Source organism: Ictalurus punctatus, chromosome 7 (genome assembly GCF_001660625.3).
Source record: "Ictalurus punctatus breed USDA103 chromosome 7, Coco_2.0, whole genome shotgun sequence".
NCBI lineage: Eukaryota > Metazoa > Chordata > Actinopteri > Siluriformes > Ictaluridae > Ictalurus > Ictalurus punctatus.
The window spans coordinates 22517933-22542636 of record NC_030422.2 but is presented as its reverse complement, the minus strand read 5'-3'; the positions used below and the strand labels follow the sequence as shown (position 1 = coordinate 22542636).

Genomic DNA, 24704 nt, shown 5'->3' with positions numbered 1-24704 from the left:
CTTTTCTATATTCAAAGCTTCACATTATAGTGAGTGTATTATATTTAGTGAGAATATTTTAACATTGAAACGACACAGTAAAAACGTCAGCTGATATTGGCGCTAACATCATAGACATATAATTACAAATCAATATAATTATAATTATAAATTTAAAAAATATTTATATGTCTATGGCTAACACGTCTCATTTTCCATGCTACACTGCCCTACTTTCACTGTTAGTACAACACCCTGCCGTGTTCCGACAAATCCCGCCTTCTTTTTTGAGATTAATCAGTCAAGTCATAAAGTGATGCACGATTAGCCAATCCGAGCACAGTAGGCGCGACACTATTGGCCAATCGTAGTGAGGAGTAGCTGATGTGTTTTAACATGGGTGAGAGCATGCGAAAGCTTTGCTGCCCCAGGTTGTATTGTATGACCAGTGTGTAAGTTGTACCAGCTACTGAAGGTTCAGACTACAAAAGTTGCACTCAGCAACCATGGTGTGAATTACATGTGTTCATTAATTTTTATTAGTAATCACTAAAATATGTTTCTCCAGCCATACATGTAAATCACACTCAGTTCAAACTCACTCTCTACACGGAATATAAAGGCATCTAGGGATTTGTGTGAATTAGGTAGCTATAGACTGTAAAGAAAATTGACCTGATGAATGAATTAAAGTACTGTAAAATCTACTGAATCTTCTGTAAATACAACTGATGTTTGAAAGTGCATAGCTTTCCTATCTGCACAATTAATTGGTTACAATGGTAAATAAAATTTAAAAAAGCAGTTTTATTGATCTCTATGCTTGTCAGGTGAATTCAAGTACATCAGCACATTTGTACATTTGTAATGCTTAAGATGCAGCTCAGGTAAATTGTTTACACATAACATAGGGTATATAAAAATATATATGCTTATTCAGACTTTATGTTGAATTTGAGTTAGCACGTTTGCCTTACACCGCTGAGGTTTGGGGTATGAATTCTGTCTCCGCCCTTTGTGTGTGGAGCTTGCATGTTCTCCCCGTGCTATGGGGTTTCCACTGGGTACTCCAGTTTCCTCCCCCAGCCCAAAGATATGTGTGGCTGATTAGCAAATTGTCTGTTGTGTGTGCTATTGTGCCCTCCGATGGATCGGCACCCAGTCCAGGATGTCTCCTGCCTTGTGCCCCGAGCAGGTTCCCCTGCAACCCTGTGTAGGACAAGTGGTACAGAAAATGTATGGATGGGCATTGATAACATTTTCATTGTTATTTAGTCAGTTAATTCAGGGAAACATATATTCTGTTGGATGTAAGGATGTCTGGATATAATTACATGATGTTACTTTAGATTGCCCCGAGGTGCTCTGCAATGCTGTGGCATCCCATCCAGGGTGTATTCCCACATTACACCCAGTGTTCCCAGGATAGTCTCCAGATCCACGGCAACCCTGACTAGGATAAAGCAGTTAATAAAGATGAACGAACAAATAAACAAACGGATTAACAAAATATAATACCACATAAGTAAGTGGGGAAAAAAAATGAGTCGTGTAAACAAGACAATGTATCATATGTGCTTAAATAAAGCTGTAAAGTGAGTAAGTGACAGTGGACATGTAAAGTGGCTCAGTAGATACAAGGTGTAAAGTGTAAAGTGACTACGTGAAATACTGGGCTAGGATTTTACAAATGTAAACTGGCTAATCTACATTTATTTAATTTAAGAACTAGTGTTGCCTGCACAGAAGTGATTAGACGGGTATTCGCCGCTAGGGGCGCTGTAAACCCTCGTTATTTGAATTGTATAGTTCCGGAGTCACGTGGTACAGCGGCCATCTTCCTAAAACACAAACAAGAGCAGCGAGTAGACAAGAGCTATCAGCGCACAGCGACCGTCGGAGAGAGCAAATACAAATAATATAGCTATTATACACAATTTCATGAGGATTACAGCGCGGGTTTAGAGGACGAGCACGCCAGCAGCCGGACACCACAATCCAATGCGCGAAAAACGAGACGTCTTGAAGTAAAAACAGCAACAAATAAACAACAACTTTGCATTTGGAGCTGCAGAAAACACGGTGAGCAAATGCAGCGTCTCTCCTTGAGTGTTTGTGCTAACGTTAGCCTGCTAGCCTGATATCCTCTTACAAATACCGACAATTCTTTGGTAGTTGCCGTTATTGCGGTCCGTTTCGGTGTACACCTTGAATTGGGTAGAGTGTTAATTCAATGGAGGGTGATATATTTTCCTGGGAGAGAGTTTATTTTATAGATACGTTTTGTGAGTGAGTTGTGGCGGATTGTGAAGGCCACGGTTACAGGAGGAGGAGGGCAAGGGGGAGAGTCCAAAACAACACACTAATTAGGTGTGTGTACTTCAATATACTGCTTATATTACATTAATACGTATATTACAGTATTACATACATAGTATACATTACTCAGTGCATTAGTGTGCATTAAGTGCGATGTATGTGTATAAGCTGAAGCTCCGTTTAAATAGAATAGTAATGATTTAGAACAAGTTCATTGATTATGAAACTCATGTTTGTTTATAATGACTTGTCCGAGATACTGCATTAACTCTCTTTTTCTCTACACTGTGCACTACTACATGCCCTGGACACCATTGGGACAATAACCCATAGCAGTGCATTGTGGGATATCATGAGCGCACTGGATTTCCAACACATTTTGTCTTTGGGAGTGGATAAAATAGTGTGTGTTTAGTGCAGAGGTTCTCAAACTTTTTGCAGTCAAGTGTGGGGGGAAATATTACCCATTCAATACATATTTATTTAAAACGCATGTATTATGGTTTTAAAATGTGCCTAATTTTGTTTTAGAGGTCTCATACAATAGATTAGATTTACATGCACCCAAGGTCAAAAACACTTTAATGTGTTCATAATTTAAACCGCAGAATTACCCCCCCCCCAACGAGTTCTTAAATGATCCGTTCTAAAGGATTCATTCTAAAGTCTACCTTTCAGAGTGCACACTCTGCTCTGATTGGGCAGATGTCCAGTCTGTTGTGACTGGTCTACCACTGTCAGTGAGCAGCCAATCAAGACCAGAGGTGGGGCTTTTTGTTACAAACCTAAGTAGGTTAGTACAGGAAGTAAGTCTGGAATTACTAACGATTTGTTTCAGCTGTTCAGAATCGGCTCCTTCTTTTGGGGGTCAAAAACTCAGTTTGTTGTGCATTTTGACTTTTGAAACTTTGCAGATGTTTTTACATTCACAAACAGCTCTATAACACACTACAAGAAAGGTAATATTTGAAAAACCATAATAGGTGTACTTTAATGAACATAATCCAACTTAGGCCCCTTGTTTAAATTTATACCACAGTGCTGTTGTATTCTTGATTCTGATTGGTCTGAAGGTGTTGATGAATTTTCTATAACAGCAGCTCTGAAGGTCCTTCCAGCTGCCAGGAAAAGCACATGTGCATTCACCTTTCACTTTAATAGGAGCACCTGCTCACTTATGCGGATATCCAATCATGTGGCAGCAGCGCAGTGCAGAAAATCCTGCAGATACAGGTCAAGAGCTTCAGTTAATGTTTAAGTCAAACATCAGAATGGGGGAAAATGTGATCTGTGACTCTGATTACTTTGACTTTGATGGCATGGATGTTGGTACCAGACGGCCTGTTTCAGTGATCTCAAAGTCTCTAAAGTTTATACAGAATGGTGTGGAAAACAAAAAAATATCATGTGAGCAGAGGGTATGCAGACTGAAACCTTACTGATCAGAGGGACCAGAGGAGAGTGTCCAGACTGGCTATAGTAACTCAGATAAGTAGAGATCGACCGATAATCGGTTTTGCCCATGTTATTTCCAATAATTAAGCATTTTTCCATAGTTGGATATCAGTTTTGTAATATCGGATCCACCGATAAATGGCGCCATCTTGTGGGTGTTATGAGAATTGTGCATTGCAGCACTACTTCTGTTTTTTGTTCTTTTTTTTGGCATCTGTTTTTATTTGTTAGAATTTATTTTTATGTGCTTTATTTGTTTTACCTGTTTGTTAACATCATCAAAGCTTTTGTTAAAAAAAAAGGTCACTTTAGTAACAGTTCACTTTATTTGTTGCACTCTTTCTGACCCCTCTATTTATTTTTGTATAAATAAGACTTTTGTATTCAAGGAGGAAGTGAAATTGACAAAATTGTTATAAATAATATGGTTTGTTCAGTCGAGGTGTTTATCATTGTGTCAGAAACAGAAGTAAAACAATACATAAATATCGGTTCTGCTTATCAGTTATCGGACACATAAACATGCAAATAATCAGTGTCGGTTTGATGTGTTGTGCATTCTGAGATGCTTTTCTGCTCACCACAGTTGTAAAGAGTGCTTAATTGAGTTAGTATAGACTTCCTGTCAGCTCAGTCCAGTCTCTTCTGATCTCTCTCATCAACAAGGTGTTTCAGCCTGTAGAGCTACCATTCTCTGTAAAATCTAGAGACAGTTTTGTGTGAAAATCCCAGGAGCTCAGCAGTTTAAGAAATATTCCTTTACCAGCCCGTCTGATACCAACACCCATGCCACGAATGAAGTCACAGAGATCACACTTTTTCCCCATTCCGGTGTTTGATGTGAACATTAACTGAAGTCCTTGACATGTATCTGCATGATTTTAGGCACTGTGCTGCTGCCGCCACATGATTGGCATTGTTTATTTAAAATTGGCGGAAGAAGTATCAGGTGTCAGCGTTCTAACCGTCAATAAGTGTTCTGCCACAGGAAAGTCTTCAGGACCAAGGAGTTTACACTTTCTGTTTATTGGTAGTATGACAGGTTAGGTTTAGAATAAAAGAGCATTGTTGGACAGTGAACAGCTGCTATAACGTGAGTGATAAGAGGAACTAACCTGTCACATGGATGTTCCACAAGATTGCGTGTAATTATAAATGTTTAAAAAGTGTGACGTGTTATTCATTAATGTATTTTAAAATTGCAATCATTGGCAAAACACTGTGGTATAAGGGGGGGCACTTTGTCATGTCTTATTCCTAATATGCACAATTATTTTTCCCATTTATTAAGAACCCAGTGGAATGCATTTTAATTAAACTTTTGTAAGTTTGTAAAGTGACTTGTTTTTGAGTTATAGTCTGGGTTAAAGCCATTCAAATGACCCGTCAAGTAGGCCAAGAACTCATAATGGCTCGGTGTGAATTCACCCACTGTAACAAAATAACACGGACCTCCTGGATATGAGTCTTCTATGTCAATTTTATACTTTTTTTTTTTTATACCATAAATTTGGCATTAGATTCTATGCTAAGAGTCTGGCAGAGATTCACCCAGTAAGCTGAGACACCGGCATGCTAAATACATGCAAAAAAAAAATGCTGCGTGAGCACACCTAGGGTATGTCTCAACCAGCTCCCTAGTTCAGTAGGTAGTGAATAAGTATATCCTGTACACGAGTCTGGGCACTGGTAAGGACCCTGACTCCCTACACATCGGGACACTGATATCTTAATTTTCCCGCATCATGACTACATACTCGCGTTGTAAATCGTCATCAGAAATGAAAATAATAAAATTATTTAAGTTCTATTTGTCATATATAAATGTGTTCGCTTAATCACACCTATTTCTGTCATATATGTCGAGCAGGATCGTAGGCAAGCTAGTGGATTTAAAAAAAGAATAATTATTAATCACTTAAGTCGTTAGACTCAAACAAACCATACATTAGACGTCAAATAAAGTTAATAATCGCTAATGTATGTAATCATTTGAGAGCTGCAACAACCATAACAAGCTACTTATGTTTGTAGACGAAGTTGGTTGAGTTTGTCCCCCTTTTTAAATTTTATTTTTTTTTTTCTCGAGCTGAGAGGCTTCAGAAAACATGTAATTTCCAGTAAAGCAATTCAGTAGTGAACATTGATGCTCTGTTTTTTGTGGTGCATTATGGGATTTGTTTAGGGCATGAAAGTTCCAGTGCACTGAAAGGATTTTGCAATTGAGACAGCCCTTAAAATGGCTGACTCCCTGATCAGTGCCCTGACTACTGAACTAGGGAGCTGATCAAGACATACCCCCAGTGTAGTTCAAGCGTCCATATTGGGCTTCTGCATGCTCAACCCTCAGTGAATGTTTTTGCAATTCATGTAAAACGTGTGAGAGAAGTGAAAGGCAGCACATTGGGGTTGAAGGTCACAGCCACCACCCAGAGCCATGCATAGATCACAGGTTGTGGTGTTTCAGATACAGCCTCATTCACTACATTAATCTTGTCGTCTTCTGGTGCTGATAAGGTTGTGCTGCATAGGTGAAATAATTTACTGTGATTATATTTACTTAATATAATCTGTTTAGGATGGCACTGCATTATATTAAGTGCATTTGGGAATGTACCATGTGAATATATCGATTCGTCTGGACACCTATCAGGAACATAAGATCAGACTGTTCGGTGTATCTGCTTTGTTAGTGCTGCATGTTGCGATGATATGAGCTGCGCTGGAAACAAGCTGACCCTGCTGCATTTCTCTGCCGATCCTGGTTTCCTTGCTTTAAAATCTCTATGTAATTAAGTATTTGATACGTGCTCTGTGGTTGTAGATAGTCATCCTTTTGTGGGGGGAAAGCCCTAGTGATGTCTGTTGCATTGCAGCTTGCCAAAAGTATCACAGACTTACTGTTGAATTGTGCCAGGTTTCTTAATTAGCATTCTGAGAATCTAAATTTCATGAAACTGATGTGGTTAAAATAAAAAATAAAAAAGTCTGGCACGTGTGCCTAGGAACACATTAGATTTGAATGCTGTTGCTAAATTAAATATAGAATCTGGACCAGGGGTTCAGCTGTCAAGTTTTTCCTCTAATGCAGACACACCTGATCCAACTCATCAGCTAATTATCCAGAGCTTCATGAGTTAGATCAGGTGTGTAGAGCAAGTCCTCAGCATTACAGCTGATTGTAATGAGTGTTTAAGCTGCCTTTTGACAGACCATAGCAGGCTCGTCAGTATGTAGGTCTACAGTACATATATAACTTCCACTATTCCACTCCATATTGTGTTGTTTAAAAGCCTGCTGCATGTGTGAAGGCCTGCACATACCTGTACGTGCCTGGTTCTAACCATGGCACCTTTTTATATGTATTGTCTAACTGCATTACAGGAAACATGTAAGGTAGGTGAATACTGTCACTGACTACGTTTACATGGACAGCAATAATCTAAATTTTGACCTTATCCTGAATAAGACAATATTGTGATCAAGGTGTTTACATGAATCGCTTTTAGAATATTCCTTTCATCTTCCCGTCATACATGTTATAGAACATAGAGAGATTAACGGCGCACGTCATTACGTCCCCACACCACGCCGTCCGACGTTCCCTCCAGAATTTCACGTATCAACGTACAGTTCGTCTTCGTTATGGTACCGTATACAGTTTTGGGTGTTTTTATTTTTAATTTTATGAAAGCTTCAAGTGCAGTTAATTATTTGTCATGCTATAGTGCAAATAGATGTACAAATAGACGACTGCTTGAAGCCATGGGCTGCATCTTAAACTTGTCACTTACCTACTATATAGTAGCCTAAACACATGTATTTCGCCAACTATATAACCTGTATTTCGCCTACTATATAGCAGGTAAGTACGCGGTTTCGGACGCAGCCGTGCTCTCTTGTTTGCCATCAAACGGTTGAGCGCTGCCATGTGTGTATGTGTCCTGTCATAAAATGTGGTGAAAACTCCCACACGACATTAATAATGTGATTAAGGTGTGTACATGTCTATAATGCGACTAAAACAGGAATACTCCACATGTCTTAATTCGATTTGTGTTTACTTTGCGTGTGACTTTAATATGATTAAAGTAATAAAAAATTGCTGTTTACATGGTAGTTTCTTAGTCAGAGTATTGTCTTAATCTGGTTAATATCGGATTATTGTTGTCCATGTAAACATACTGACTGTTAGAAATAAAAAAGTACGCTGAGCTTCTGACCAAACTAATACAGTTTTAACTGATGCTGAAAATGTGAGACCCAAGCCATAATCTATTTGAATTCATTAATTTTTATTTAGCTGTTGTGTATTTTGTGTGTTTATGATATTAGGTATACATCCAATGCCACTCCTGACCTGTTGCGTGTCTCTGCTCTTTGGCCGTTCTTTACATCACAAGCTGTGTTTTCTATCTGCGTGTATTGAACGGGAGCCACTGGAGCACTGTACTTGTAGAATTAAAAGCTCATTGCGGTGATGTAACTGGTGCATGTTAAACTTGATGCACAGGAAGTGGCTTCCCCCAGTAAGCTATTTTTGTGCTAATAAACTTTATTCGATCATTTACAGTGGTAATGCACGTTTAGAATAATCCGAGAGTTCAATATAGGCAATATTCATGATATATTTTCTGACTTACTTAAACACCTAACCGAGGCTCCAGGCTCCTTGTTTTTAGAGGTGTCTGTTTTTGGGAGAGGGTATAAAGTTTCATCAGTCACCAGCTCTTGCAGTTTTGCTATTAATATATTATCCTATATTTTAAGATTCAAAACTGGTCTTAAACCTGTGGGAATGTAGGACTCCGAGGACTCCTGCTTCACTAAGATTGCATCACAAAAACAATCCCAGACCAAACCCCCACCTAATATTTAACAAAGATTATATTTTTAATCTTATTCATTACCGCCAAAACAACTACAACCTTGAAACTGTAACAAGCCTAGTCACAATATGACTTTGTGAAAGGATGTTAAGTATCCTTAAATTAATCTAATCTTGAAGTATACCATGGATTCCGAAAGTTTTCAGAGCCCTTCGCTTTTTTAGATTTAATTTTAAATGGATTACATTTACTTTTGCCATTAATCTACACAATCATTCGTGATGACAAAGTGAAAAGTTTAGGTTTTTTTCCCTCCCCAAATGTATTAAAACTCAAATGAAAATCTCTCAATTCCATAAGTATTCAGTACTTTATGGAAGCATCATTTACAGCTGCCATTGGGTCACTTCCTCTACTTGTTGCAAAACTGTGGCGCATACAGCTGTGGTTTTAGAGTGTTGACATTTCAACTGCTGTGAATCAGGTGTCTGCCTTCTGCAGTGTGTATTTATGACGGTTATGACAAAAGAAGCACACAGTTCCAGCAATCAGCACCTGGCCACAGCTGCTGTTATTGCATAATTCTGAGCACTACCCAGTACTCACCAATACAGACACATCATGCATAAACCAGGCAAAAAGTTCCACTGTGGTGTATAACAATGTGCGAGTCTCGAATCTACTCGACAAATGAAAAGAGCTGGTAAAAATATGTGCTTCTAATTCGAAGTGATTTATAGGGGCCTTACTAATACAATATTAAAAATGTTTCGTTGTTCTTTACAGTAATAGATAAATAATACATTTAAACCTAAAGTGCTGTGGTCTGGTGTACAATGGCCTTAAGAGGTGGTCTGCATATGCACAGGCATTAAAGATGGCATTAATAATAATTTCCCACACAGAGAGCTCTGAAAGAAAAACAGTTGATTGTCAGTGGAATTCAGCCAACAGGAAGCCAATGATTGTTCCCGATCAAGTTATTGTGTAAAGACTGGTTTTTACTTTCACATACCTTCACGTCCCAACTTGGAGAGGGGGTTTATGGGTAAGTGTGAAGAGGCACACAGATGGGCTGATGTGCGCACACCTACATTTCTGTTTTCTTTCCTCCTCAGTTTGGCGTTTTGCCAATTCCCACCCATTTGCTGCTTCTCCTCTAAGACTGGGGAAGGTGAGTGCTAGCACGTGCTTCTTCAGAGACGTCTGAAGCCACCATATCTTTTTGAACTACTACTCATGCTACATCACTGGCACCTGAACATGCCCCGTTCTGTATAAATGAGTTCAGAAACCCATGATTGATGGGATTATTGTCACTCTCACAGAGAGCAGGAGCAGTTATGCGCTCTTGGATTTGTGGCCGTAGATGGCTGTGGCATCGTTGGGATTGAGATGAATACTTGTCTTTTCCACACTTCCCAAAATCGAACAGTGTTTTATATGTAAATCCGGTGCTTCAGGTGAATGGTGATTGGTTGTCCTGACTTCATACCTGGAAATGTCTCATATAGGGAGTTACTGGATAACTATGTTTTCTAGAAGGAAATTAGACTATTATGGTGTAAATTAATGTATATGCTGTGTATGGACCTTGTGATTCTGGCTCCATTCCTGTACGCTCCAAAGACAGATCTACCATGTTAACTGACCTGGAGATGATACTCCACCGATGGGCAGAACACACAGAGACTGTGTTGGATCAGCCATTGCCATTTGATGACACAGTACTCAATGAGCTTCCTCAACTGGAAGAGGCATTCCAGTTGGACTGACTTCCCATCTATAGAAGAAGTACTTTGTGTGATCAAACACCTCTCTTCTGGAAAATCTCCAGGTTTTGACTTCATTCCACTTGAGGTTTACAAAGAAGGAGGAATTCAGTTGGTGCGGCACCTCACCTGGCTGTTGGTCAACATCTGGAACAACGAGACAGTACCTCAAGGATGCACTGATTAATTGTTCATATCTTCAAATGGAAAGGGAATCATACCTGCTGTGACTATCATTGTGGCATCTCATTTCTGTCAATTGCTGGGAAGGTGCAACCTTGGTTTCTGCTAAATCGACTATCTGAGCATGTCCTCATCTGGGACGTTCTCCCTGAGAGTCAGTGTGAATTTCTTGGGGGTTGTGGAACAACTGACATGATCTTCACTGATAGATTCAGGAGAAATGTACATTGTCTTCATCGATCTAACCAAAGCATTTGATACTGTTCACAGAGTAGTGTCTGTCCACCTAGAAGATCCTCAGGAAGATTGGCTGCCCTCAAAAGTTCACCAGTCTAATCAAGTTGTTCCATGACTGGATGCTCGGCCGCATGCTAAACAATGGTGAGACTCCGTTTGACGTTACACATAGTACAAAGCAGGGATGCGTAATTGCCCCATTGCTGTTCAGTATATTATTCTCCATGATGTTATTGGTGACTTTAAAAGACTGCAACCTTGGTGTTCCAATCCAATTTCAGACTGATAGCAGTATTTTCAACCAGCATAGACTATAAGCACCATACGGCAATACCATGTGATCTGTTATTTGCCGATGACTGTGCATTGCTAGCTTATTCTCATGATGTAGCACAGCAGCTTCTTGACTACTTTTCCAGAACTGCTCATCGTTTTGGACTCCCTATCAGTCTGAAGAAAACGGTTGTCATGTTACAGTCGGAAAACCTGCAGTCCTACACCACTCCAGCTGTAATTGCTGGTGACAGTTATTAAAGCGGTCAATAAGTTTTGCTGCTTTAGTAGTGTTCTGTCATCTGTTGCAAACACTGGCAACGACATCAGCGCTCAGCCGGCCAAGGCCAGTGCTGCCTTTGGCAGACTCTCCAAGCAGCTATGGAATGACCATGGCATACAATTAGCTACAAAGATTGCAGTCTATAGAGCAGTTGTCTTGACCACTGTGCTCTATGGCTGTGAGACATGGACGCTGTATCGACACGGTACTCCTGTTTTAGTCGCATTATCGATGTGTATTACACATATACGTGTAACATATGTGTATACAGACATATACACACCTTAATCACTCTATTGTGTGGGAGTTTTCCTCGCATTTTGCGACAGGACACATACATACAAGGCAGCGCTCAACCGTTTGATGGCAAACAAGAGAGCACGGTTGCGTCCTAAACCGCGTACGTACCTACTATATAGTCGAAGAAATACACATATTACAGCTACTATATACTAGGTAAACAGAAAACGCGGTTTCAGACGCAGCCCACGGCTTCAAGCAGTCGTCTATTAGCACATATTGCATGACAAATAATTAACCGCACTTGGAGCTTTCGTAAGATTCAAAAACCCAAAACTGGATACGGTATCATAATGAAGACGAACTGTATGTGGATACGTGAAATTCTGGAGGGAACGGCGTGACATGGGGACGTAATGACGTGTGCTGTTAAGCGATCTATGTTCTATAACATGTAAAACATGAAAGGAGTATTCTAAAAGCGACTCATGTAAACATGATCACAATTAATCACAATATTGTCTCTTAATCACAATATCACACAAATCACTTAATCACAATATTGTCTTATTCAGTATAAGGTCAATAATTACATTACTGCTGTCCATCTAAATGTAGTCTGTGATGGAGATATTTGTCGAATCGATGACTGTCCATACAAATTTTAAAATGTTTTAGGTGTAGCTAATACTCTAATGTACATGACGAATGTATATACTGTAGATATGGCTGATGTAAAGGAAATCAATTTTTTTACATAATTTTTTTTGAGATTTTACCCTGAGGCAATTGTTTAAACATAATAGAAATTGTAAATAGAAATCTATATTACTGATACTCTTACCAAAACACAAACATGGAGGAAATGGTGTACAGTATTACTGATTAAGTATGGTTCTATGCATATACATGTCTTAAATCTTATACAGTGACCTGTGAGACAGTCTTAAACAAAGTTGTATCCCAATACAGTAACCCATTTTGTTTGGTTTATGCAAATGCTTGTAAGAAAAATGGGAATTGTTTTTGGTTGATAAGACCAAACCTGTTTAACTGCTTGCCCTCCTCACCTGGAGGCAAGGTGCATGTTCATGTGCAGTGTTCTGTTTCTCCTGTCATAAAACTTCACACTGTTTCTGGGAGATCTCTGTTGCCATGATGCCTCAACCCCTGGGATATTTTTTCCAACACTTTGTGATTGGCTCACCACTCTGTTTATGAGGCTAGATACAACTCTGTAATGATCGAGTTCACCTAAACGGTCAGTTTGGAGGGGAAACATTAATCTAATATAATCTTTCTATCTTCTCTCTAACAGTGCACTGTGTGGGGGACATAATTAAAAAAAAATGTACTGATAAATACCAGTGTTAATTTTAACAACTAATTTGCATTTAGTCTTTGTCTTGTGAAGAAAATAGATGTGCTTGAATCATATTTTAGTTATTTGCTTTTCGATTTATTTGGCAAAAAACTACAGCAATTGTGGTCAACTGAAGTGCATTAGTTCTAGAGAAATTTCCTCACAGTTCCTTTGTCTGGATCTTATTAAAAAATGCACACTGCCAATTTGGCCATGTAATAAAGCTTTTTTGTTTTGTACAACAGAGATGTAAGCATACAGGTTCAGAAAAAGCAGGTCTGGAGGCTATGTAGCAGTGCACATGACAGTTCAATGCATCACTACACCTCTTGCTATGCGTGGTTGCACATAGTGTGAGTAAAACATCTTAATTAGGTAGCCTAGGTTTGGGGGTACATGGTCCCCCTATTGGAGTTGTATGTTTTCTTTTCCTTATTATACTTCCACATAGCAATGTATGACAGCCCACATTTGGAGGGCAGGCACCTCTACCTTCACAGCAATTTTGGTGCAAGCTGCTTGAGCCCTCTAGTGCCACCGCTAGGGTAGTTTTGAACATCCACCCATCTTCTGTACCGCTTATCCTAGCTTATCCCAGGGAGCATCGCAAAGCGGGGTACACCCTGGACAGGGTGCCAATCCATCACAGGGCACACTCACATACACATTCACACACCCATTCATACACTACGGACACTTTAGACAAGCCTACCATGCATGTCTTTGAACTTGGGGAGGAAACTGGAGTGCCCGGAGGAAACCCCCGCAGCACGGGGAGAACCATGTAAACTCTGCGCACACACAGGGCCATGGTGGGAATCGAACCCCCAACCCTGGAGGTGTGAGGTGCTAACCACTAAGCCACCGTGCGCAGTTTTGGACATATGTTTACAGTAATAACTCCACAATGCAATGTCATAGAAACACAATTCCACTTTCTTCTGCTTCTTTGAGTAAGGCAGATTTTTTTTTTTTTTGGTATATTGGATTTTCTGCCCTTTTGATTTTTTTCCAAGAACATTTTTTTTTTTTCTCTCTCTCTCTCATATTCCCCTTACAAATACTGTCCAGTCATCACCAAATTTGACAAATGATCACAGCATAACGAGACCAACCTGAAAATATATTGGAGGCTGTGTGTTTTTTCCCCTCGCTTATGAATGCCTGTGTAGCCGTGGACATTTCACTTTTGCTTTCGAATTAGTGGCAATTTGGTCCCGGTAATTGAATGGTAGGTTCAATATTATTCGTAATGAAAAGAACAACTACAAAACAGTACAATGACACACACACAACTTTTGAAACCAAATCTTCCTCCATGGTCTTGTCATTCAGCTCACCTCACTCTCGCTCGTGCTAAATGAAATCCGACTCCTGCTGGTCTGTGCGCCGACTCTGACTTATTCGGCTCATGCTGAACTGAGCAGACGCGTTCAGTTTTTAATTGTATCATCCGTTCTCTAACTGAACTAAATGATTTTTATTACTGTTAAAAAGGCAAAACGACTGTGGGGTGGTGGGCAAGTGATGGAATTGTTCGTGCGGCCCCAACACCGGGAACACCAGCTAATGCAGCAAGCCTACTTTAGAGTTTTAATTAAAGGTTTGTTTATAAATATAGCTGTCCTCCAAAACAAATATTACTTTGCTATACTTGCTGATGACGCTGCAATTGGTTTTGTCAGTATGTTAAAAAAGGTAAGCTCAAATTTACTCACATTCTAACCAGATGGGAGTTTCATTGTACATCAGAGTCGGTGGAATTTTGGGTACACTCATTTTACGATTAGATTTGACCGTACGCAACTTTGATGACTAAGGACCATTGTGTTTGCACTTCCAGGAGGTTGTAGCGTGGTACTTTTCGTATTGGTTTTGGGCACCAGACAGTCTAAATAACAGTCGCTTATTTATAATTTGGATATCACTCAGTGGAAAAAACAGTAGGCTATTCAAAATTCTCAAAAAGGAAGATTATTATCTCCAGGTCATGCAATAATTGTAAGAAAATACAGATCTCTTTTTCATTCATAAAAACCTAAATAACCAAAATAAAAAGTTACCAAAAGAAACAATAAGGAAATAAGCCTCTATTCGTAAAGGAAAAATTGCATGCACACACAAAAGGTAGTAAAAAGTTAACTCGAAAATAATTCTTCACCAAAAAAAATTGTTCACTTTATTAGCAGTACTTCAATGTTGGTGATTTAGATATTCAGGGGTTCATGAACTTGAAAGCACACTGGTTCTCCACAAGAGTATTACAAGATAGGATCTCAAACCCATGACGTGCCTCCGAACCTTCAAAGCCAGCCTCCTGAATCAATATCCACAAGGTTGTAATCCACAGTAAGAGCATCCCTCACACACACACACACCCCCCCTCAGCTCCGCCGTTTCCACATCCCACTTCCTCTCACCTAGTCACCTGTTCTTTTTATTGCTTCCGAAAACCACACCCTTCCCTTCATCTTTATTTTTTTCCCTTCCATTAAGATAAAAACTTAGCATAATTCTTAGGCTGCATATGCTTAGATAGTTTAGCTATACTGATTTGGGGTTTTTACCCATTAATTAAAACACCACTCAATGGAACGGACTCCGTCTTTGTGTCACCGTGCAGCTATCCATTACACATTGTTTGATTAAAACACATTTACCATTTATTAAAAAAAAAAAAAATTTTGTGCTGTGATGGTTTAACTTCTTTTTTTAAAGTTATTAAACCAGCAAACACAATTCCTACTAAAATGAAAGAACCCAAGTAAACACAAACCTTCATTTTATTTGTAGTTCAAAATAAATCAAATGACACATCTTGTCAAAATATTCTCATAACATGTGCTACCTGAGTTACATGTGGCAACAGAATTAATGCCAATTATAAGCTCCATATAAAGTGACGGGCCATGTTATTCTCAAACTAAAGCAGAGTTATGTTCATTACGTTGGATTTGTTAAGATATATTGTATTGCTGTGGGGATTACCTATTCAGAGCTGAATGTTGGGAAAAGGGAGTGCTACCAAAAAAAGCTAATCATACTTGGGTTTTTGTTAAGTGATCTGTTTTCAAGACATGGATATTAGAAAGGCGGATACCAATTCACTAAGTCAGCTCATGCTTTAGTGCTGTGTTCATGGTTCAATGGCAAAATTAACTGAGCAAGCTCTGAGTTCTTTAACCCGAGCGAGTAGAGCAATAAAATCGTCTACTCTGCTCACGTTACATTGGAACTTCCACAAACGAACCATGTGCCTTAAGCCTGGCTGATAGAATGCTTTGGATGGATCTGATTTATGATGCTTTGTGTGTGGATTTTGGGCCAAGGTGTGTAAAGAAGCAGTAGAAAGGCCGAAAGAGGAAAGAGAAATGCTGGAGGAAAAGGGAAGAAAGGACAAATGACGTTAAAGAAGCAGATGGAAAGAAACTGAGGAAAAAGAAGTAACAGGTATATTAATACAGTTCTCGTGTAGAGTTTTTCTCTTGTTGATGGACTGGAGGGAAAGACACCTGTGACACCATATCACCAGGCTTCTGAGGCACCAGTCCAGTGGGTAATGGTGAATAAAACCTGATAGTTCAGACATATGATCTGATTGTCCTGGACTTATGTTTCAACCCCCAGTTCGAAAATAGCCCTGCTTTTTACAGAAGTAGACTAAGAGTGTTTTTGCATAAAAAATAAGGCCTAAATATTCAGTCAAGCCATTGAGTGGCGAAATTGCGTCGGTATCGATTTGTCTTGCACAGTCTTTTGCAGTGATGTTTGTTGGTAAATGAGACCTTTTTAAGCTGTGCTCATTTTCAATGCTCGTGAATCAAAGCGGGCTTTGTCTGAATGCGCGTTGTGATGGCGTCACACAACGCATCTTGGCTCAAATCTGTAGACAGTCTGCTGTAATAAAAAAAAAAAGAAAAAAAAAGGGGCAAACTCCTGTGAATATTGCAGTTTCCTTCATTCTGCATTAGTTTCTGCAATTGCAAAATACTGGAGGGAATGAATAATTGTTGATGTAGTGTAAGTTCAGCCTAGTGAAAAAAAATTAAGTCTTTCATTAACTGTGCAAGAAAATGACTACTTTAGGTTCCAGGAGGTTAAGTGTCATCCATCAAAGAAAAAGCGTTTCTCTACAAGCTACATCTGAAGCGGAGTTTGTGTTAGTTTGTAAATACCGGTTTTTGACTGTTAAATTCAAAATGTCTGATACAATCAACAACTGTCGGACACAAATATTAAAACAAAGCAGACATACATTAGACAAAGGACGTTCACTATTGCACACTTAATGTCTCGGTGTTCTCCTGTAACTTGTACTCTGATTTGCATTCTTCAACCACACACACACACATGCATGCACACACGTCTTTTGTGCTGGTCCTCTATCCCTCGCTCGCTTGCTCGCTATGGGAGGTACTGAAAACAGACAAATACAATCACAAGTAAAACTCGGGCTAATCCATACTATTCATAGTCAATCGCATACTATTCATAGTCCAAAATGTTACAGTGCAAAATAAACACAAGTGCGATGACGGGTTCTTTTTTCCAGTTTGTCCGATAAACTTTATCATTCCCGGACGCGTTGGCCGGCCACCAACATTTCTTAGCGGAAACTCAGATCTGAAGCGTTTCTCTACAAACTGTAGTTTTTAAACCACATAAGCTCGCTTTTCATTTTAATTGGATGATTTCAGTGAAAAGTTTGCTGAGCATGGATTTCATGTGGTATTGTTTTTATTTTGTGCACAGAGGTGGGAGCAAAGTCATCAGCGTGAGGGGTTGACTGGCGGGGCCTGGTCATACAGCGTTTCAACCTGAGGGAGACGAGGCGGAGGCGGAGGAGGAGGAACGAGGGAGAGAAGAGAAGGAAGGGAAGACTTGAGGAAGAGAGTCACGGTCACCTGCTTTAGACAGCTGTGTTGCCAGCTGATCAAATTTTGGTCAAATATCAACGATCGTTGCGTTAGATTTCTGCAGCTCTACTTGGATTTTATCGTCAGTATCAAAGTATTGCTGTCGTCACACGATTATTGTTAGTGTTTTATTTTTATTATTTTTTTTCAGCATTTTTCCAACTTTTTTTTTTTTCTTTTTTTTTTTTCTTTTTTTTTTGGGGAATGTTTTTATTTGTTTAGTTTTTTGGGCTGTGAACAGGAGTTTTCACATCAGATTTGAACAGATTTGTCCTTTTTCCTCCTGTACACGCCCAGTATAAGGCAGCTATTTCTCTTTTCTTTGGAAATCTTAAAATACACATCCATTCATACACAATCCACACTCTGTCACATACACACACACGCACACCACTCAGCCTTCTCACCTAAGCCTGGTCCAGCCTAGTCTTGCCTGCTCCGCTCCCCTGGACAGGGTAAGTGCTCTCAGCAAACATGTTTTTGCTTTCATGATCATGTGTAGTGTCTCACTGTGCAATCCATTATTTATTTCTGACTGACTTAAACAATTGCAGTTGCAGTGTATTTGTAAGTTTGTTATGCAATTTACACCAAAAGGTGCAATTTCGCTTGTTGACATCTCTGCTGACTTGTGTGCGGGTTTTGTTTTCTTTCTGGTTTTAAATAGATTCAGCTCCGAGAGGAAGGGAGGAATATGACCGCAGAGACACTCAATTTCGGCCCAGAATGGTACAATTTTGAAATAAGATTCACTGCCCCCCCCCCCCCCCCCCCCCATTTCCTCATTGTGTGATTGTTGTTGCTTTGCTAATACTCCCTTCACTTTTACTTTTTAAATAACTCCCATTCTTCTCATGTTGGTTAAATGTTTATACACTTAAACATACACTACAGTTATGTTTAAACTGTAGTCATTGATTCACAGCGTGAATCAAGTCTTGCACTCTCTGTTTCTCACTCACTTCTTCCGTCTCTCTCTCTCTCTCTCTCTCCTTCCCTCTGTTTCTTGCTTTCGTAAATGTTTATACAGAGATTAGACAGTAAGGTGTGGCCTGTTTTCTGGTGCTAGGCCATCTCTAATGGGCCAAGGACTGCTGTGTGCATAGTTGATCTCTGGCCAGCACAAGATTATTCCTGTGCTTGACATGTGCACTGCAGAGCTGATGTGCTTTTATAAAGCTCCCCTTTTCATCTAAAGCTATTTGAATGTGTGTATAAAAGGGGACACACTTGGCTCTGATAAGTTTGTGAAAATATTTCTGTGAACCTTCCAGGTGTGGAATTTATAAATATTCTTGTGAAACTTGTCCTGTAAGTTTGTTTTTTTCCCCCTTGTTTTTTTTTCCCTCACTCCTTCTAATTCACCCCCCCCCTGCCCCCCCATTCTTTTACGCTTTTGTTCCACCTTACCTCCAGGCTCCGTGCACTTTCCAGTGGAGGCAGTGTGACTTCCCCTCCTCCCTCTCCCGCTATGCCAAAGTACAAGCTGGCCGAGTATCGCTACGGCCGAGAGGAGATGTTAGCACTTTATGTCAAAGACAACAAGGTGAGCAGCTTCCCGACATTCTACAGTTGGTTTTACCTTTATATTCAGAACGGAGTCTTTTCACTGCAGCCAACAAATGACGAAATCGGAAAATATTCATTTTCATTGGAGGATCTCAGGGGAGCACTGACTCTCTGCAGATGTGGATTTTTGGATCCAGTTAGGGCTTCAGTTGCAGTGAAAAGATTCACTCAGTAATGTTAAATTGTGCATGTGACTGGAAATAATATAAATTAGTTGAAAATAAGTGTAAAAAGTGAGTGTTTTTTCAGTTCTGCATTTATCAAGACCATAGATTTTAATATGTTTACAAACTATGTCAATGTCGTGTATGTCCTAATTAAGTGGTAAATGTGCTACCATAATAGTAAATGTATTAACATTATACCAAGCACTGTTGAATTCTCAACTCGGATGATTCATTTTCTAAAACGGCAGCTCTGTAGTAGTGCTGGCTGAAAGGCCAAGTATAGTTTTATATTAATATACAATGCTCTCTCTACTAATATTGTCACCCGTATTAAATATGAGGAAATAAGGCTGTGAAAATTTGTCTTTGTTTAACCTTTTTATCTTTTGTTTAAAAATTCACAGAAATACTCTGCTCTCATGGATATCAAACAATTGAAAACAAAACACACATTCAGTGTGCAACAATTATTGGCACCCTTTTAGTCAATATTTTGTGCTACCTCCCTTTGCCAATTTAACAGCTCTGAGTCTTCTCCTATAATGCCTGATGAGGTTGGAGAATACATGGCAAGGGATCTGAGATCATTCCTCCATACAGAATCTCTCCAGATCCTTCAAATTTCGAGGTCCACGCTGGTGGACTCTCCTCTTCAGTTCACTCCACAGGTTTTCTATGGGTTTCAAGTCAGGGGACTGGGATGGCCATGGCAGGATGTTGATTCTTGGTCAGTTATGTTGGTCAGTAAACCATTTTTGTGTTGATTTTGAGGTATGTTTTGGATCATTAACCTGCTGGAAGATCCAACCATGACTCATTTTAAGCGTTCTGGAAGAGGCAGTCAGGTTTTCATTTAATATCTATAGATGTTTGATAGAGTCCATGATGCCATGTATCCTAACATAATGTCCAGGTCCTCTGGCAGAAAAACAGCCACAAGACATTAAAGGGCCACCACCATATTTAACCGTGGGCATGAGGTACTTTTCCATATGGCTACCTCTCTGTGTGCCCTAAAACTGCCTCTGGTGTTTATTGCCAAAAAGCTCTATTTTGGTTTCATCTGACCATAGAAACCGGTCCCATTTGAAGTTCCAGTGGTGTCTGACAAACTGAAGACGCTTGAGTTTGTTTTTGGATGAGAGTAGAGGCTTTATTCTTGAAACCCTTCCAAACAACTTGTGGTGATATAGGTGACCTTCGTTTTGGAGATTTTCTGACCCCAAGATGAAACTAACTTCTACAATTTTCCAGCTGCGATCCTTGGAGATTTTTGGCCACTCAAACCTTCCTCTTCCCAGTGTGTTGAGATAATATAGACACACGTGCAATTCCAGGTTGATTCATAACATTTCCAGTTTGGAAATGGGCGTTTTCAATGTTTTTTTCCATTTTCTTATAGCCACTTGCCATTTTGTGAAGCTCAACAACCTTTTGTTACATATCACAGCTATATTCCTTGGTCTTACCCATTGTTATGAATTACTAAGGAAATTTGGTCAGTGTCACCTTGTATTTATACCCCCTGTGAAACAGAAAGTCATGGTTGAACAATTTCCTGTTCCTAGTCACCCAGGTGTACCAAAATGTTTTTAAATATCAATGGAAATGTACTTCAAATATATTTTTGTCATATGAATTCGTACGGGTGCCAATAATTGTGGCACACATATATTTAACAAAGATATTTTGGGGGGACAAACCTGTTGTGTTTGCAATTGTTTGATATCCATGGGTGTAGAGTATTTTTGTGAATATTTTTTAACAAAGCTCAAACGGTGAAACAATAGACAATTTTTCACAGCTTTCTTTGCTCATATTTACCAAGGGTGCCAATATTAGTGGAGGGCACTGTATTGTTGTTTCTATAGTAACTAACTTGCAGTGATTTGTATAGCATACACTCCACTCGCTAATAAAAGAATCTAAAAAAAAAAATCTACTTTAAACACTTTTATTTGTTCATCATCAAGATGATAAAAGAAATGATGGCATGGCAAATTGCTGTGGTATGAGAGGTATAATACAAACAACGGCAAGTTGTTATAGGAAAATAATCTCCCCACCCTGTGATTGCATCATTTTTGTTTATTCATGTCCCTGTGTGATTTGAGTTGACACAGAATTGCAGAGTGTTCAGACTCTGTATCTATTTATCTATCCATCTCCACTTATGTGTGTGTGTATGTATGTGTGTGTGTGTGTGTGTGTGTGTATATATATATATATATATATATATATATATATATATATATATATATATATATATATATATATATATATATATATATATATATATATATATATATATAGGGAAGCTGACAGCACTGTGGATATATGCAGTAATGTGCCTAAATGACCTGAGAACAGTCTAAAATGCATCATGGCAGCTCAGTAATATCGATTGTTGTACTAAATGTTGGTTAAGTTAAATGGGTTGGATTAATGAGCCTCTTTTTGTTGTCTTGTTGTGTGTAGATCCCAGAGGACATGCAGGATAAGGTGTTTGCTGCTATTCTGCAGGATGAGCCTCAGCAACCTCTGGCACTGGTGCCTCTAACTGAGGAAGAACAGGTTAGAAGCATGCACACACACTACACACTTCATAGTGGTGTCTTTCTTTGAAAGAAAACGGAGAAAATTAGGTCACACTATAACTTTTTATTTTCCAAACACACACATGACCATCACTCTCCCTGTAAACATCCAGTATACTTATGCGCAGACAAAAAAAAAAGTCGATCAGTTTCTACTTTTCCGAGGTTTATGATTTGTGATGTGATATTCCATTGTATTCCTGGTTGTAACAATGTTTCCGTCTCGATTTTTTTCTGCAGCGGAATTTTTCAATGTCTGTCAATAGTGTGGCTGTGCTGAGGCTTATGGGTAAAGGGGGTGGGGCCATTCCTGCTAGTGTGGCCCGTGGCAGAGGCAGTGTGAGAGGTGGCCGAGGTGAGTGAACAAGGGAAAACCCAGATTATTGATAAGTGGACCAATGAGTGTGAGGTTTATACTATCTAGCAGTAGAGTTTGAGAGAGTTCAGTGTCAAAGAAACACAAAGTTAAAGATAAGCACACGAAATGTGATGGGACTTAATTGTTCAGTGATGGACCTTTTAGAGTAAGTATTTATTTGCAGCGCCATTTTAAACTTCTGTGTAAAGACTTGCAGACATACTTTTCTCTGTACTGTGATTCATTATATATTTAGGTGTAAGAAATTGGTGTGTTTGTGTGTATAGGCAGGGGCCGTGGAGAGAGTGGGTTCTACCAAAGAAGTACTGAGGATGGAGAGGTGGGCTTCAGTAGGAGTGTTAGAGAGATCCACCGTAGCCAGAGCTGGGACGACCGGTATGACCATCCTCAGCATTTCTATATACAGCCACTCTGGAACAGATTAGATGGAAAACTGTGCTTTTAACACACAAATGACAAAATATTGATTTTGTTTACCTGTTAATGCGCTATGATTTAAGAGACTGCTAAATATGTACAAACTAGCAATTTCGGTATTTTATAAGAAGTCTTAAGAACATGTATAATTTGGTATTTGGCCAAACTGAGAGCTCACTCATTAATAATAGATTTGTTTAAATAAGCCTCACAGTAATGTGATGATTCAACCTGTAATAGGCCTGACCTGTACATTAGGGATACATCTGTGGTAGTGAGCACAAATTGTCCAGATACTTTATTCCTGTGGTAAAACTAAGCACGTGAATCACTTGAATAGAGCTTCAGTCTCACTGTCTGATGAATCTGTCTAAATTTAGAAGTGGCATACCACATTCAAGTTGTCAGAGCTTTTTTTTTGTTTTTGTTTAATCTCTCATTTTGTGTGTGTGTGTGTGTAGGGGTGAGAGGCGCTTTGAGAAGCCTCTGCGTAGGGAGGGGTTGCGTGTTGGCTTTGAGGAAGTGGCCTCTGGGGGAAGGAAAGAGTTCATGCGTTCAGACAGTGATAACTGGCGCACACTGCGAGAGGAGCATGAGCAGGAGGAAGGTGGAGACCCAGGAGGCAGCTGGAGACTGGCTGGCTCACGTCGAGATGGTACGTACACATGCGCACAAACACGAAAGAAAGAATAAAATTTAAGTGCACAATGAGTATGTTTCACGTTTCCCCATTAATATTGGCAGTCTGATGCTATAATATGTAGCCTTCACGTTTGAATTTCTGTCTTGGAAAGATGGTGGCCCCCGTTCAGCAGGCTGGCGGGAACATGGTGAGGTTCGCCGTAAAAAGTTTGATTTTGGGAGTGAGGGAGGAAGGAGGAGAGCAGGAAGTGAAGGAGCAGAGGACGAGAGAGATGGACTGCCGGAGTGGTGCACTGATGAAGAAGAAGGAGAGATGGGTACCTTTGACTCCTCTGGAGCATTCATGCCCATCAAGGTGTGTTTGAGTGTGTGACATTCTCTGTGTGTAGCTTAATATTTTAAGTGTTGTACAAATGTTACATGCTAAGACTTTTTTGTGTTTTTCTTCTCTACCTGCTTATGTCTTCCTATGTCTCTCAAAAATATTACATGCACACATTCAGAAGGGTTCTAAGGACCCTATTCCAGAGGAGGAGTTTGATTTTCAAGGTCTAGAAGATGAGGACGAGTGTGGTACTGATGGAGAGAACAAAGACGGTAGTTTTGGAGATAAAGCCGAGAGAGGTAAGAGGGAAAGTTGGTGTTTATGTATGTATGTGTTTTTATTTATTTTTTATTTTTTTTGTTTCATATATATATGTGTGTGTGTGTGTGTGTGTGTGTGTGTGTGTGTGTGTATAAATAAAATGTGTGTGTGTGTGTATGTATAAATAAAATATGTTTGTTTGTTTGTGTGTGTGTGTGTATATATATATATATATGTATGTATGCATGTATGTATGTGTATATATATATATATATATATATACGGTGTATACATACCAGCTGAAGTAAGATATGGTTATGACAGCCCTATATTATATAGGGCTGTCACGATACCGTAACCATATCGTACCTCAGCTGGTATAGTATCCATTTACTTTTATGGCGTTTGGCGGACACCCTTATCCAGAGTGACCTTACATTCTCATTTATACAACTGAACAGTTGAGGGTTAAGGGCCTTACTCAAAGGCTCGGTAGTA

The 24704-nt window shown here is 39.4% G+C and overlaps 1 protein-coding gene across 4 annotated transcripts in view; it reads left to right on the top strand.

The window, feature by feature from the left end:
- The first annotated feature begins 1824 nt into the window (after positions 1 to 1824).
- The window catches only part of gigyf1a (GRB10 interacting GYF protein 1a), a 39573-nt gene continuing 16693 nt past the window's right edge, over positions 1825 to 24704 (top strand). For 3 of the 4 annotated variants that reach the window (XM_017471842.3, XM_017471841.3, XM_017471840.3), the window contains exons 1-10: positions 1825 to 2061; positions 17686 to 18304; positions 18517 to 18578; positions 19266 to 19395; positions 22064 to 22159; positions 22423 to 22537; positions 22828 to 22936; positions 23440 to 23633; positions 23773 to 23975; positions 24124 to 24244. In XM_017471842.3, the coding sequence (XP_017327331.2) occupies positions 18544 to 18578; positions 19266 to 19395; positions 22064 to 22159; positions 22423 to 22537; positions 22828 to 22936; positions 23440 to 23633; positions 23773 to 23975; positions 24124 to 24244 (1003 nt within the window). In that variant the 5' untranslated portion in view covers positions 1825 to 2061; positions 17686 to 18304; positions 18517 to 18543. Of the gene's footprint in view, positions 2062 to 17685; positions 18579 to 19265; positions 19396 to 22063; positions 22160 to 22422; positions 22538 to 22827; positions 22937 to 23439; positions 23634 to 23772; positions 23976 to 24123; positions 24245 to 24704 lie in introns of all 4 variants that reach the window. The other variant, XM_053681431.1, reaches the window with a different exon arrangement.